General features: G+C 52.6%; 1 protein-coding gene across 1 annotated transcript; it reads left to right on the top strand.

Moving 5' to 3' along the window:
- Positions 1–4: 4 nt before the first annotated feature.
- Positions 5–11,350, top strand: PMPCA (peptidase, mitochondrial processing subunit alpha). Its single transcript, XM_083161088.1, has 13 exons — positions 5–125; positions 2,034–2,233; positions 2,587–2,666; positions 3,046–3,128; positions 3,660–3,754; positions 4,364–4,464; positions 5,235–5,498; positions 6,044–6,136; positions 6,270–6,388; positions 8,279–8,369; positions 8,682–8,744; positions 10,178–10,322; positions 10,679–11,350. The coding sequence occupies exons 1-13, from the start codon at positions 79–81 to the stop codon at positions 10,846–10,848; spliced, it is 1,551 nt and encodes a 516-aa protein (XP_083017214.1). The 5' UTR covers positions 5–78; the 3' UTR covers positions 10,849–11,350.
- The last annotated feature ends 5,132 nt before the right edge of the window (positions 11,351–16,482 follow it).

Raw genomic sequence — 16,482 nt, 5'->3', positions numbered from 1 at the left:
GCATCTTCTGCCTGGCCGTAAGTGACGTATCCGGAAGTGCTCGGACGTCGGGAGGTCAGGGGGGTTGAGGGTGTAAAGATGGCGGCGAACATGTTTAGGAGCCGGGCGTGGGTCAGGATCAAGAGGTAACGGCAGTATAACTCCTGTCATCTACTCACATGGAGCAAGTTACGTCTGCCCTCAGCAGGGCATCCTCTGTATCCTGGCGAGGGCACTGTGCCAAATACCTTCCCATGGGGCATTCTCCCTGCTTCTGTGCATGTATCACTGCCCATATGTCCTCATGTAACTGTCACCTGTCCATCTGTGTGTGCTCAGTGCCACTTCTTATTTATACTGGGGGTACCTATCAGTACCTGCTCTTACTCTGCCTACATGTATCACTGCCCAGCATCACTTCTCATGTCCAGCATGTAACTGTCACCTGTCCATCTGTGTATGTGCGCTCAGTGCCACTTCTTATTTATACTGGGCAACTCTCAGTATCTGTTCTTAATTTGTCTGTTTCTCTTACTGCCCAGCATCAACTCTCATATATCCCCCGTGCAATGCTCACTGCGAGGTGTTTGAAATGGAGGCATTTGCCAGTATGTAACATAGAGCACTGGCAAATGTGTCCTTTATTGTGCATGGGACGCACTTGCGCCCGCACCCCCCTCTTTGTGCACCACAAGACGCATGCGCTACCGAACCCCTAACCTTGACCGTCTCCCTGAAGCGGACAAGGGAAGGGTTGCCGTACCCTGCCGCACAAATCACTGAGACGCACAAGTGTATGACATACTTGCCGACTTTGGCATACTCCTTTCCGGGAGAAGCCCGGAGAGGAGTGAAAGGGGGCTGGTAGAGGCTTTGTTTTGGGGGCGGGGCACGGGTGATGTCATCAAGCCCTGCCCCCATGACGGGCTGAAGCCTCAATTTGCGTGTCTGTGGGTGGGGGGAGGGGCTAAAAATAATGCGAAATGCCGCGAATTGCGTCATTTAGCCCCGCCCCCTCCCCGCGGACCCGCGAAAGTCATAGTTTTTAGACCGCGGGGAGAGGGGGAGCCGGGGCTGTAGGGAAATGCGGGAGACTTGCCCCCCTTCCCGGGGGACCCGATTTGGCGGGACCCTCCCGGCCATTCCGGGAGGGTAGGCAAGTATGGTGTATGAGATGCTCGTACGTCTCAGGCAGATGGGGGTGACTCTCGCTGGCGCCCGCATGATCTCCTCTCCGCCGGAGTCCGCCAGCGCAGGGGATCTGGCGGTTACCGGCGCTGTGTGAGAGGCACTCGCTAGGCTTGCCAGGGACACGGGACAGAGCTGCAGCTCGCGGAGACAGTCGGGTGACTACGCTGCCTGACAGGGCCACTATGCTGACTACGCAGGGCTGCCGCTGGGACACTACGCTAAGCTGCCGTTGGGCTACGCTGACAACGTAGCGTAAGGTGGCGCCGTGAAACTACACAAGTACCCTTTTGCTTATCCTGAGTGTAACACAGTGCCGCACCGTCTGCATGGTGTATGATATAGGAGGCGTTAGTGTATATTACTATGTCAGGAAGGTGCACACAGGATACAGTGCTCTCTGTATTGTGTCTAACTTGATCAGCAGCTGCACAGAATAACTTCTCTTTATCCTGATCTGCAGAGATCAGTAGCATGAATCAGCCACAAATAATGGGGCCCTGGAGAGCAGTCCATTTTCTCAGCCACCACAGTATTTGGGATAATCTGTCGCACACTCTCCTTTCTTCATCTCATCTGGAGGCAGGGTAGGGCCTCGTCCCTGTACTGTAATGGGAAGCACTTGGTACCGTCCTGCTGGCCAGCCCATTAGCACGCCATTGATGTTGCACATATAGTAAAGTCCAGCATCTCCTCTGCCCAATGACTCATTTATGATGTGAATCCGATAAATGAAGAGGTGATACAGTTACTGGTGATGCAGCAGTGCACCCATAGCTGGCATAGTTAATACTTGGTGCCCGTTACTGTTTTAGTGCTGAAGGTGACTTCTGAGGATCTGAGTTTTGATCTGTTCTCTCCATCAGGTGTGGAGAACCTGCCTACAGGAGGTACAGCAGCAGCACCTACCCCAATATACCACTTACCTCTTCCTTACCAGGGGTGCCCAAGCCGGTCTTTGCAAGAGTTGACGGACAGGAGAAGTTTGAGACAAAGGTCACCACTCTGGAAAACGGGTTACGCGTGGCGTCTCAGAACAAATTCGGGCAGTTTTGCACAGTCGGCCGTAAGTTTTACTGGTTGTATTAACATTCCAGCTCCAAATGGGCTGGACACCAGAGTGCATGCTGTAAGAATAGATAGGATAGACAGAGGAGCGGACACTGCGGTGTTCCTGTCTAGTCTCTGCAGCATCTAACCTGACCCCTCGCGCTAAGGAGCACAGAGCAGGCGGATATGGGGATACACAGCTGCCTCTACTGGGGGACGCCTGTGTGATGTGGGGCTTGCAGAGCACTGTACCTTAGCATGTGGCTGTCTGAGCAGATAGAAATGGCTTCTATAGCAGATGGTACACCGGACGCTGCATTTCCCTTTGTTTGTTTTTGCACCCCTAAATTATCACATATTGTCTTACAGTCCTGATAAATTCGGGGTCCAGGCACGAAAACAAGTATCTGAGCGGCATCTCCCACTTTCTGGAAAAACTGGCCTTCTCTGTAAGTGTCCGGTCTATGCTTGCATGTGACACTTGTGTAATACTATTGTGTACCAATACCATAATACAGCGATGAGACAGTTGTAGCATACATGCATCAGCGCTGGAACACACACACATCCCATCCTTACATATCTCATTTGTTGGGGGGGGGGGGGGGGACGCATGGTATTAGCCTAGTTGGGGGAGGCACGCATGGTATTAGCCTAGTGGGGGGCACTAGGATTGTCGGGGGGAGGGGCACACATCTTACTGGATGGCATCACCTACAGGGAACATGCATCACATTGGCATCAGTGGGAATGCATGGCATCACATTGGCGTCAGTGGAGTCACATTACACCCGGTGTAACCGATCTTGTCTCTCCTGTGTGTTGTAGTCCACGGCCCAGTTTAGCAGCAAAGATGAGATCCTGCTGACACTGGAGAAGCATGGGGGGATCTGTGACTGTCAGACCTCCAGGTGAGCATTGGCTATGTCCTGTGTAAGGTTTGTCTATACGTGGGATGTGGGTGAGGTGTGAGAGGCGTGGAATGTGGTGGAGATAGTGGGGCCTCCTCCCACCATCTATGTCTGCCTCATTCATGGCCCTGCAGTGAGTCCCAATATACAGCTGAGGCCAAGGAATGGAGCACTGTATACAGTATATGGGGGTGAAAGGACACAAGGCGGCTCTATAGTCAGCACTGGGCTTGCGGGCTATATTGCTAGATCATGATTCAGTCCATTGAATGTTGCTGCTGAGTTCTGTACCAAAGCTTTACAAAATCTATCTCTGGGTTTGTAGATTTTGGTAAGTACTTCTGTTCTGCAGCTGTAACTGGTCCCTGTGAAGCTCATTGTCTCCCCGCCATTCTCTCCTCTCTTCCATTCATGTGCTGTGAGGTGCAGGATACAGCCACTTGCTTGTTAGACAGGCGCAAGCATCCTTATGAAGCTGCCTTTGTGAGAATGTGGCCTAGCCTTGACTGTGTAATTGTCTCCCTGTTCCAGAGATACTACCATGTACGCTGTGTCTGCAGAAACTAAAGGACTGGACACTGTGGTCAGTTTGCTGGCGGAGGTGGTGTTGCAGCCGCGGCTGTCTGGTAAGCCTGTAAACACTGATAGAGCTGGTGTAACACATGAGACACAAGGTTTAGTGTATTGGCTACCAGTTGTACATAACCTTCTCAGTTCCTTGTAACTCAGTCGTGTGAAGTTGCCAAGGGCAACCAGTGAGATTTTTGTGATCATTCCTTCAGAATAGTTTAGTAAATTCCGTGCTGGCTTGTTACATAACAGCTAACAGCTACCTATGCCTGCTTAATGTATATGGGTCTGGTATAGTGCACCGACGGTCAGTATACTGACATTGGAATCCCGACTTCTGGAACTCCGATGGGGGCCAGCGCATTGCAGCCCCTTCCGGGCTCGCCACAGGTTCTATTCTCCCTCTATGGGGGTGATGCACCCCCACGGGGTAGAATAGCTCCGTTTGTGCATTTAACAGTCTGTATACTGAGCGTCAGAATCCCGGCTGTCGGTAGGTCATCCGGTACCCAGTGTATATACCTCCCTATCAGCGGGACAGACTGTGGCCAGGCGGTGTTCTCTGTAGCACCACCTAGTGGTACGCTCCAGGGCTTAAACCATTGTGTATTGAGTATTTCCAGATGGGTGGCTGCTTTTCCTGAGTGTCGCCTGTGTGTTTCTAGATGAGGAGCTGGAGATGACGCGTATGGCTGTACGGTTTGAGTTGGAGGACCTGAGCCTGAGACCTGACCCTGAACCGCTGCTGACGGAGATGATTCATGCAGTGAGTGAGGCGCTCTGTCTGACAGCGTAGCACAGAAATATCTTCCTAACGGATGCCAGCTGCCGACGTATTGCCTACAGCGTATGCCAGAGAAGTAGATGGGACCCTGATGTCTGCATTCTGGGTGCCCAGTTATTGTTATATATATATATATATATATATATATATATATATATATATATATATATATATATATATATATATATATATATATATATATATACATACATACAAGGTAGGTGTCTCTGTCTCTGCGTAGCGGGAGCAGGGACATCCACAGGCATCAAATGTGTACAGAAGGAGAGATGTGGGTCGGTAGAGCCACGTGACTTTATAGAATCAGGCGTGTGGGCCGGTAGTGCCACGTGACCACATAGAATTAAGTGAGCTCCTGCTCCCCCTGCGCCGGCTCCTGCTCCCCCTGCGCCGGCTCTTGCTCCCCCCTGCGCCGGCTCTTGCTCCCCCCTGCGCCGGCTCTTGCTCCCCCCTGCGCCGGCTCTTGCTCCCCCCTGCGCCGGCTCTTGCTCCCCCCTGCGCCGGCTCTTGCTCCCCCCTGCGCCGGCTCTTGCTCCCCCCTGCGCCGGCTCTTGCTCCCCCCTGCGCCGGCTCTTGCTCCCCCCTGCGCCGGCTCTTGCTCCCCCCTGCGCCGGCTCTTGCTCCCCCCTGCGCCGGCTCTTGCTCCCCCCTGCGCCGGCTCCTGCTCCCCCCTGCGCCGGCTCCTGTAACACACATACATCTCTCAGCCCATCTGTGTAATGATTATTTTGCAGGCAGCATATCGGGACAACACAGTCGGCCTCCCCAGGTTCTCCCCTTTGGAGAACATTGATAAGATCACCCGGAATACTCTACACTCCTACATGCACAACTACTACACCCCTGATAGGATGGTGTTGGCAGGAGTGGGCATAGAACATGACCAGCTGCTGGAGTGTGCCAGGAAGTACCTGCAAAAGGTGGAGCCTGTGTGGGCATCTGGGAAACCCCGGAACATTGATCGATCTATAGCCCAATACACAGGAGGGATTGTCAAGGTAATAGCATAGTATATTGTCCTTCTGTGGTGCAGCCCTGGTGAGCGGGGTCTTGTGTTGATGGTAGAGAACTACTACATTCACCTGTACATTAACTCCATAGGAATCTGCAGCTAGCACACTTCATTATACTGTACTGACTACAAATTGTTCTCACACCATTAGTAGCTGCACGTGGGTAACACCATGCTGCACTGCAGATGGGTAGATGTAACATGTACCTGGGTAATGCCATGCTGCCCTGCAGAGGGGCAGATGTAACGTGTACCTGGGTAACACCATGCTGCACTGCAGAGGGGTAGATGTAATATGCCCCTGGGTAACGCCATGCTGCACTGCAGAGGGGTAGATATAATATGCCCCTGGGTAACACCATGCTGCACTGTTCTGGTACCATATACATGACCTGTGAATGCAGTGCTCTTCCCATCCATCTGGCTGATTTCTATGTATCTATTATAATATCATTAGCATCATTGTGGTATTGCTTGTGTGAGTAGAGCCGGGGCTAGTGACGGAGTGCCGCCCTCTTTCATGTTTGGCAGGTGGAGAAAGACATGTCAGATGTGAGTCTCGGCCCCACCCCCATCCCGGAGCTCACGCACATCATGATTGGCCTGGAGAGCTGCTCATTTCTGGTAATTATCTGTGCAGTATTCCTCGCATATACTGTCCCACCCAGCTGTGTGTCGCAGGCCCCTGCTGTGGCGCCGCATGTGTCGCGGGCCCCCACTGTGATGCTGGTTGCTTGAATCATCCGTCTTCTTCCAGGAAGATGACTTCATCCCGTTTGCAGTATTAAACATGATGATGGGCGGGGGCGGCTCCTTCTCTGCGGGAGGACCGGGAAAAGGCATGTTCTCCAGGCTGTACCTCAATGTGCTCAACAGGTGAGACCTGAGCCCCATCCTGGAATCTCGCCCGTGCCGACAGCAGAGCTGTCTCTGTGGTAGAATGTGCCCAGTCTCTCACTGGGCCGGGCAGATATCAGAGCGCAGTCGCTGCAGATCCAGTATCCAACACAGTGACTCCCTGGTTCAGAAGAGACTCGTTAACTTTATTTTGGTGATACTGAGCACTACATGTAGCAAGCATAAAGAGGGAGGCAGTACTGGGCGGTGACACATGATACTGAGCACTACATATAGTAGACAAAGGGAAGCAGTACTGTGCGGTGACACATGATACTGAGCACTACATATAGTAGAAAAAGGGAGGCAGTACTGTGCGGTGACACATATGATACTGAGCACTACACGTAGCATGCAGGAAAAGGGAAGCAGTACTGTGCGGTGACACAAGATACTGAGCACTACACGTAGCATGCAGGAAGAGGGAAGCAGTACTGTGCGGTGACACAAGATACTGAGCACTACACATAGCATGCAGGAAGAGGGAAGCAGTACTGTGCGGTGACACATATGATACTGAGCACTACACATAGCATGCAGAAAGAGGGAAGCAGTACTGTGCGGTGACACATAAGATACTCACGTAGCATGCAGGAAGAGGGAAGCAGTACTGTGCGGTGACACATATGATACTGAGCACTACACATAGCATGCAGGAAGAGGGAAGCAGTACTGTGCGGTGACACATATGATACTGAGCACTACACGTAGCATGCAGGAAGAGGGAAGCAGTACTGTGCTGTGACACATAAGATACTGAGCACTACACGTAGCATGCAGGAAGAGGGAAGCAGTACTGTGCGGTGACACATATGATACTGAGCACTACACATAGCATGCAGGAAGAGGGAAGCAGTACTGTGTGGTGACACATATGATACTGAGCACTACACATAGCATGCAGGAAGAGGGAAGCAGTACTGTGCTGTGACACATAAGATACTGAGCACTACACGTAGCAAGCAGGAAGAGGGAAGCAGTACTGTGCGGTGACACATATGATACTGAGCACTACACGTAGCATGCAGGAAGAGGGAAGCAGTACTGTGCTGTGACACATAAGATACTGAGCACTACACGTAGCAAGCAGGAAGAGGGAAGCAGTACTGTGCGGTGACACATATGATACTGAGCACTACACGTAGCATGCAGGAAGAGGGAAGCAGTACTGTGCGGTGACACACATGATACTGAGCACTACACATAGCATGCAGGAAGAGGGAAGCAGTACTGTGTGGTGACACATAAGATACTCATGTAGCATGCAGGAAGAGGGAAGCAGTACTGTGCTGTGACACATAAGATACTGAGCACTACACGTAGCATGCAGGAAGAGGGAAGCAGTACTGTGCGGTGACACATATGATACTGAGCACTACACATAGCATGCAGGAAGAGGGAAGCAGTACTGTGTGGTGACACATATGATACTGAGCACTACACATAGCATGCAGGAAGAGGGAAGCAGTACTGTGCTGTGACACATAAGATACTGAGCACTACACGTAGCAAGCAGGAAGAGGGAAGCAGTACTGTGCTGTGACACATGATACTGAGCTTTACACGTAGCATGCAGGAAGAGGGAAGCAGTACTGTGCTGTGACACATAAGATACTGAGCACTACACGTAGCATGCAGGAAGAGGGAAGCAGTACTGTGCGGTGACATGTGATACTGAGCACTACACGTAGCATGCAGGAAGAGGGAAGCAGTACTGTGCGATGACACATGATCCTGAGCACTACACGTAGCATGCAGGAAGAGGGAGGCAGTACTGTGCGATGACACATGATCCTGAGCACTATATATGCTGCCAGTGCTTGAGTGCATGATTGAGGTGTGACACATGGCTCGTCTCTCCCCGTACAGGCATCACTGGATGTATAACGCGACCTCCTACCATCACAGCTATGAGGATACAGGACTCCTGTGCATCCATGCCAGCGCTGACCCTCGCCAGGTGTGTGTGTGTGTGTGTGTGTGTGGTAGGAATGGCTGATGTCTTATGTCCTCTAACCCCACTGCACATAGCAGCTAATCATACACCGGCTGTCCCTGCATGTAAGTTATAGCATGTGACGGGGACGTACCTCTCCTGGGCTGGGTCTTCAGACATCCGCCAGTCCCTGATAAAGCCCATCTAGGTCCCCAGAGAGTATTCGCTTACACTTCCAGTGTTCTATGTAACCGTTATTACCTGCATAGGTCCCAGATCAGATACACAAGCGGTAATTGCAATCCTGCCATAATGTGATGATATTGTGTTTTCTAGGTGCGAGAGATGGTGGAAATTATCACTCGGGAATTCTCCCTGATGGCCGGATCCGTGGGGGAGGTCGGTATATCAGTATCACGTGACCCCATGTAATAGAAATGCTGACCGACATCATTCAGTAGTAATGTCAGACAAATTGAGGGTCAGCTCCTGGGGAGGTACGCTCAGTGTGTGGGGGATAGTCCGGCCTAGAGACCCCGGGGGAGGTACATTCAGTGTGTGGGGGATAATCAGGCCTAGAGACTCCGGGGAAGGGGGGGGGGGGATAGTCAGGCCTAGACACCCCGGGGGAGGTACGCTCAGTGTGTGGGGGGGGATAGTCAGGCCTAAAGACTCCGGGGAGGTGCATTCAGTGTGTGGGGGATAGTCAGGCCTAGACACCCCGGGGGAGGTACACTCAGTGTGCGGGGGATAGTCAGGCCTAGACACCCCGGGGGAGGTACGCTCAGTGTGTGGGGGATAGTCCGGCCTAGAGACCCCGGGGGAGGTACATTTAGTGTGTGGGGGATAATCAGGCCTAGAGACTCCGGGGGGGGGTACATTCAGTGTGTGGGGGTATAGTCAGGCCTAGACACCCCGGGGGAGGTACACTCCGTGTGTGGTGGGATAGTCAGGCCTAGACACCCCGGGGTGGTACATTCAGTGTGTGGGGGGGATAGTCAGGCCTAGACACCCCGGGGGAGGTACACTCAGTGTGTGGGGGTATAGTCAGGCCTAGACACCCCGGGGGAGGTACACTCAGTGTGTGGGGGTATAGTCAGGCCTAGACACCCCGGGGGAGGTACATTCAGTGTGTGGGGGGGATAGTCAGGCCTAGACACCCCGGGGTGGTACATTCAGTGTGGGGGGGGATAGTCAGGCCTAGACACCCCGGGGGAGGTACACTCCGTGTGTGGTGGGATAGTCAGGCCTAGACACCCCGGGGGAGGTACACTCCGTGTGTGGTGGGATAGTCAGGCCTAGACACCCCGGGGGAGGTACACTCCGTGTGTGGTGGGATAGTCAGGCCTAGACACCCCGGGGGAGGTACACTCCGTGTGTGGTGGGATAGTCAGGCCTAGACACCCCGGGGGAGGTACACTCCGTGTGTGGTGGGATAGTCAGGCCTAGACACCCCGGGGGAGGTACACTCCGTGTGTGGTGGGATAGTCAGGCCTAGACACCCCGGGGGAGGTACACTCCGTGTGTGGTATGATAGTCAGGCCTAGACACCCCGGGGGAGGTACACTCCATGTGTGGTATGATAGTCAGGCCTAGACACCCCGGGGGAGGTACACTCCGTGTGTGGTGGGATAGTCAGGCCTAGACACCCCGGGCGTGGTACATTTAGTGTGGGGGGGATAGTCAGGCCTAGACACCCCGGGGACGTACGTTCAGTGTGCGGGGGATAGTTATGCCTAGCCACCCCGGGGGGCACATTCCGTGTGAGGGGGATAGTCAGGCCTAGAGAATACCGCTCCTGCTATACCAGTACTGTATTGCTCTGTAACCAGGTGGAGCTGGAACGGGCAAAGACTCAGCTGAAATCTATGCTAATGATGAACCTGGAGGCTCGACCCGTGATCTTCGAGGATGTTGGGAGACAAGTGCTAGCCACTGGGACGAGAAAACTTCCACATGAACTGTGCTCTCTCATCAGTAAGAACTGAAGCTTGTGGTGTGGGGGGGGGGCTCCTTGTGCGTAAGGGTGGCTGCGTTGCCGGGACCCTAGGTGTATGACATTTTGGCGGCATGGCCGTGATTTCCCGCCATGCTGGGGGCTTGCCCAGTCGTACGGAGCGTGTCTTCCAGCACAGACCCTAGTGATGCTGCTACGTGTCCCTCCGTGTAAGGTGCGGTGTTGGTATTATGTTGCGGCATTCGGCATCATGTTGGGTCGGGTTAGATTTCTGCGTAGGGCTGCCAGGGGGATGCAGGGGATTTAGGAATCGGTCAGAATTCTGCACTGAAGCCATGTTGTGGATGCCTGTCACCTACTTGCCTCCTTCTTACAGGTAATGTGAAGGCGGGCGACATAAAGCGAGTGGCTACTAAGATGCTGCGGAGTAAGCCGGCTGTGGCCGCGTTAGGAGATCTGTCAGAGCTGCCGGAGTACGACCACATCCAGGCTGCACTCTCCAGTAAGGACGGTCGGCTTCCCCGATCATACCGCCTCTTCCGGTAGCGCGCTGCCCCTACAGCAAACGGAGCTGCCAGATGTGTGGATTGGAGGGTTACGGTCTGCGCTGTCCCTCAGAGAGGTCATACCAGTCAGGAAGGTTTCCGTGGAGGGGTCCCATCAGGACGTGCAGGAGAGAGCGCTCTGGGCCCCACAGCAACAATGTTCCTGACTCGTATTCTACTGTGAACCAATATTCATCTCCCCCGGTCACTGAGGCACGAGGCACAGACAGATCCTTATGTTACTTTGTGGTGAAAATTGGGTCAGCTCACACACCACTGTGTTTGGGCGGCAGGATTGTTACACAAGCACCGAGCAAACCTTTATTCTGTCAGCTCCATTATAAGTGTAACAGTCACCGTATTAAACTAGACTGAGTATTACCACAACCTGTCAGCACTAATGGTAATGGATACGACTATACTGGGAGGAAGAACCTTCCCATTGCGCTTAAACCCAACATATTAATATTTTCTAATTAAAACCAAGTTTGTAATGTGTGAAATATTTATTATTACTTCAATTGTTTCCCTCATTAATCTGTCATCGTCGTCCCCCGTGCAGAGAGGTATGTGTGTCTTGTCCGTCTCCCCTCCTTGTGCAGGGAGGTGCATGTGTGCCCCTGTGATGAGAGGTAAGTGAGTCCTGTCCCCCACCTCTTTATTGTGCAGGAAGTTGCGTGTCTCCCCTCCCCCTAGGCACAATGGTACATGTGTTGTGTGTGTGTGTCACCTCCCTTGTGCAGGGCGGTTCGTGCCCCCTCCCCATTAGACTCCCGGCACAGGTTTTTGTATCACAGCTGGCTGCCTTCATTGCAGCTTGGTAGAAAGTAGTTTTATTCTTCGAGCCATAGGAGACACAGGGCTACGCCGGGTATAGGTTGATGGACCTGGCAGACACCAAACAGGTTAAAAGAATTGCCTCTGGACAACCCAGGCTCCTCCTCTCCAGGCAGTTTGGAGCAGCACCGTTATAACGGGAGGCTGCCTTATGCAGCCCTTTCGGACACGTCAGGGGCCATGGGCTTAATACTGGGTAGTGGAGTGGGAGTGAGAGACCACCAGCACCCAAGAGGTTAACTTATTTTGCCTCCCAGTCAGCCCCGGCTCCTCCCCTCCTCTACCCCGCTGCCAGGTAGCTCAGGTTTTTTTGGTGCTGGCAGGCGCTAACATGTACCACAGAGGTCTGCAATAATTAGCCTGACCTCTACATTTTTCATTTTTAAATCTTATTTTTGCCCTGACTGTGGTCAGTAACGGCAGCAGCACAGGGGGTCTATTAGACACCAGCGCTGCTGCTCCATCACCCGGGCCCGGTGGCTGCAGCCACACATCATTGATTGACTGCAGCAGGCCCCCGGTCACACGGGAGGACACAGTCGGGCACTGGCACAACAAGATTACAGGTAACTTGTTTACTGCTGGGAGCGCATGCACGCAAGAGGCTGTAGCGGCTGTGCAGCCCGGCATTGTGGACCGCTGGGCAGCGCTAACAAGTGGACGGTTGCTCTGCCACCCGCTCCAGCTGGACCACCAGGGATGCACATGCGCAGTCAAATCCCGGGATTGAAATCCCAGACTTTTTGAGGCCAAATCCTGGGCGGCCACCCTAGCAGGAAGTTAAGTGAGACTCCACCCATCGGTTTCCAGACTCTCAAAAAAAGCTTGTGCTTCCTGTTCCAGGGGCTTCTTCTCTTAAAGAACCATCTGACAGGAAATTTGAAACATTAAAAACTATCTATACTGCTGCCGGTGTAGCCCTGGTAGGCTGTTGGGTATCCAAAGCTATGGAGGTCTGGGCTGGCCAGAGCCAACCCTGCTGTGGGGGACCTAATAGTCCTAGCTGACCACGTTCGTAAGGCAGCTGCTTATCTCATAGAGGCCTCTACCGATATATGTATGGTGGCGGCAAGAATTTCAGCCCTGTCTGTCTCAGTGCGTCGAGCTCTTTGGCTCCACCAGTGGCAGGCTGAGTCTGAGCAGTATGTGGAAGCTTTGCCCTTCAATGGAGAGGTTTTATTTGGTCCTGAACTGGACGAATGAATCTCTCAGGCAAAAGGACGTAAATCTCCTTTTGTGCCTTCAGCAGCTCCCCCCCAGAACCCTTCAGGGGCCGTCTTTTCGGTCCTTTCTCCCTGCCAGTAGATTTCAAGGCCGTCAAAGGGGGATCCTCCACTAGAGGAGCCAGAGGTCACGGTCAGGCACCTCTGCTTCCGCCCTATGTTGACCCAAAGACCTCAGTCAAGCCTTCAGCTTGCATCTAACTCACTTGGGGGATCCCAAGGTAGGGGCATGTCTTCCGCTCTTGTGGACACTTGTGTCCACTCTTGTCAGGATGCCTGGGCAAGGGATTTGATTGTTTCAGATTACAGGATGAGCCTCTTGATGATACCTCCCCCCACAACTAGTTTTTATAACCGGTTTGCCAGTTTCTCCAGACAAGTGCAAGGTCTTGGAGAAAGCTCTCAACAAACTACTCGATGTGGGGGTGGTCATTCCTGTACCTCAAGAGCAACAGAAACTGGGGTTTTACTTCAGTCTATTTCTGGTGCCAAAGCCGGACGGTTCGGCCAGGCCCATCCTAAACCTGAAACAGCTCAAACCTTTCTGGAAGGCTGTCGAGTTCAGGATGGAGTCCCTCCAGACCATGATAACGGGTCTGGAAAAGGAAGAATTCTTTGTGTCCCTAGACATCAAGGATGCCTACTTGCAAATCCCTCTTTGGCCACCTCACCAGGAGTTCCTACGGTTGGCAACCCGAGACCGGCACTACCAATTTCGGGCCCTACTCTTTTGCCTATAGTCCGCGTCACGGATCTTCACAAAGGTCATGGCAGTGATTATGGAGCTTCTTCGGGCACAGGGTATAATGATAATACCTTACTTAGACGATTCTGATGCATGACATCTAGTTGACACAGAGCACCTGAGTACATCACATTTGGATTCTCAATTTCCAGAAATCTTGGCTTCAGCCCTCACAGAGGCTGCTATTTTTGGGAATGATTATGCACACTTCCCTCCAGGGAGTCTTTTTGCCTCAGGACAAGGTTTGCTCTCTTCAGCTGTTGGTCCATCAGGTACTACAGGACAAACGGGTCTCAGTTCATCTTTACACCCGCCTTCTAGGCAAGATGGTGGCTGCGTTCGAGTTGGTTCAGTACGGCCGGTTTTGCTCCCGCCCTTTCCAACTGTGTCTTCTGTCAGTGACCCAGTTCTCAGCTGTCCCTTCAGCAAAGGGTGATGCTGTCTCCGAAGGCTGGCCTATCTCTGACTTGGTGGTTCACATCAGCAAATGTCCAATTTATATCCACTGAGGTTGAATTCCCTCTGCCGCTAGCAATAGACGTGGACACCTTGGTAAAAAGCGGTCAGGGAAACTTTGGACATGGGGGAGGATGAGGCCTGTGTAACTAAGGGCTCTGTTTTTAAGGGGCGCTGGACAGGGTCCCGACAGGCATTTACCCGACGTTGGGATCCCGGCTGTCAAAACACAGACAGTCGGGTTCCCGATGGCTGTCGGCTATTTTCCCCTTGTGGGGGTCCACGACCCCCATTGAGGGAGAATAGAATAGGTGGCTCGCGAAGCAAGCCACCGTGCCCACAGCGTGGCAAGCGCAGCGAGCCCGCAAGGGGCTTAGTTGCGCTCACCATGCTGTCTGGGTCTGGCCATTTGGGATCCCGACTGTCAGACCCCTGTACCACACCCGTTTTTAAGCGAAAGGAAAAAGTGACCTCACTTTTCCCTAAATCTGATCAGCTGGAGGACATGTTAGAGGAAGCCTGGGCTACCCCTAATCATACATTTTGGTTCCCTAACAGATTTTCCATCCTATATCCCCCACCCCTGGAGTATAGGGTTAACTGGGAAAATCCTCCTCCAGTGGATGCACATGTGGCCTGCTCAGTAAGGTCTTCTTATCTGCCCATCCCAAATACTGGTTCCTTAAAATGGATTCATTACTAAATCCCGGTGGTTGAAATACCGATGCCGAAATCCTGAGAAGGGGGGGCCATGGATTGCCCCTCTTGCGTTCTCGCTGCACTCGCCACGCAGCGAGCCCGGTGCCTCGCTACGCTCACCACACTATTTTATTCTACCTCTATGGGTGTTGTGGTCACCCATAGAGGTAGAAATTGTCGGGATTTCGGCGTCTGGATTTTTACACCATCCGCTTAAAAGAGCCCACCAACAGAAAATTAGAACATTTTATGAAGGTGATTTATACGCACACAGGCGCAGTCGCTAGACCGGCCTTGTTTTCAGCGTGGGTCTCTAAGGCTCTTGTGGAGTGGTCTGATTCCCTGGTCAGAGGGATGTCTGAGGGCACTCCCCACGATGAGCTAGTTCCTTTGGCGTGTCCTGTCTAGCTGAACGCCTCTTATTAGGAAAAGCTGCCATGGATGCTGGGGTTCTAGTTTCTAAGGTTTTGGCTTCCGCAGTCAGCCAGGCGGGCCTTGTGGCTCCATTCTTGTTGAGTGGATGCAGAGGACTCCAAGAGGGTTTTAGAGGCTTTACCTTTTTACCGGAAGTGTCCTCTTTGGTCCAGAATGAGACAAAATAGTGGCTACGGCGGCGGCATTTCTGCCTTCCACTGCAGGGCCTTGACCCCGTACTACTTCCTTTTGCCCACAGGGTAAGGCACGAGGACAGTCGTTACCCAGATTGCAGCCTCAGCCCTCCAGATCTCCTTAGCAATGAGGAAGACACGCCTGGTCTACCCATCATCCAGAGACCAAGCAGTCAGACAAGCCCGCTGCCTGACGGGTTGGACCTTCACCTGAAGGACCCCAGTCTGTTGCAATTTTTGGCTGCATGGCTCAACAACAGACAGTTGGGTCTGCGATGTGGTCACAAGAGGCTACGCACTAAACACAGTTTGCCAAAGAATCCCGTCAAAGCAGAGGCCCTCAGGGACTCCATTCAGTCCCTCCTCCTGTCCAGGGTCATTGTGCAAGTTCCCCATGCACAACTAGGCCTGAGTTTCTACACCAGCCTCTTCCTGGTACAGAAATCCAGTGGGGCATATCGGCCGATACTTAACCTCAAATCCCTCAATTGGTTCCTCCAGGTTCTGAAATATCCTATGGCATCCCTACATTCCATCATTCTGGCATTGGAATCAGGGAACTTCATAGTATCCCTATGTATCCAGGATGCCTACCTTCATGTGCCCATTCCTCCTGAACATCAAAGGTTCCAGTGCTTTGCACTGCTAGGCAATCACTTTCAATTTCATGCATTGCCCTTTGGTCTTTCGACTGCACCTCGGCAAAGATCATGGCTGTCATGGCAGGAAATCAACGATTGGGGTCAGGATCCTCCCATATTTGGTTGGCCTCCTTCTGATATTTGTGGGGGCCCCCAACCCCCTCAAGCACTAGTAGTTATGTGGTGCAGGGATGGATGGTGGGCATATTGGTGGCAAGAAGTCCCATATAATGGCTGCCCCAGCGCAGACAGTATAAATTCCGAACTGATAGCTACTACACATTATGCCACACACCGTAATACCTACTACACATTATATCACAAACCGTAATGCCCATTAGGCATTATGCCACACACATACACACACACCGTTACGCCCATTACATATTATGCCACACATCATAATGCCCATTACACATAAGGCTA

The sequence above is a fragment of the Crinia signifera genome, chromosome 9, assembly GCF_055691185.1.
Source record: "Crinia signifera chromosome 9, ASM5569118v1, whole genome shotgun sequence".
Taxonomy (NCBI): domain Eukaryota; kingdom Metazoa; phylum Chordata; class Amphibia; order Anura; family Myobatrachidae; genus Crinia; species Crinia signifera.
The sequence above is the reverse complement of the archived record's forward strand: the minus strand, read 5'-3'. Positions and strand labels throughout refer to the sequence as shown.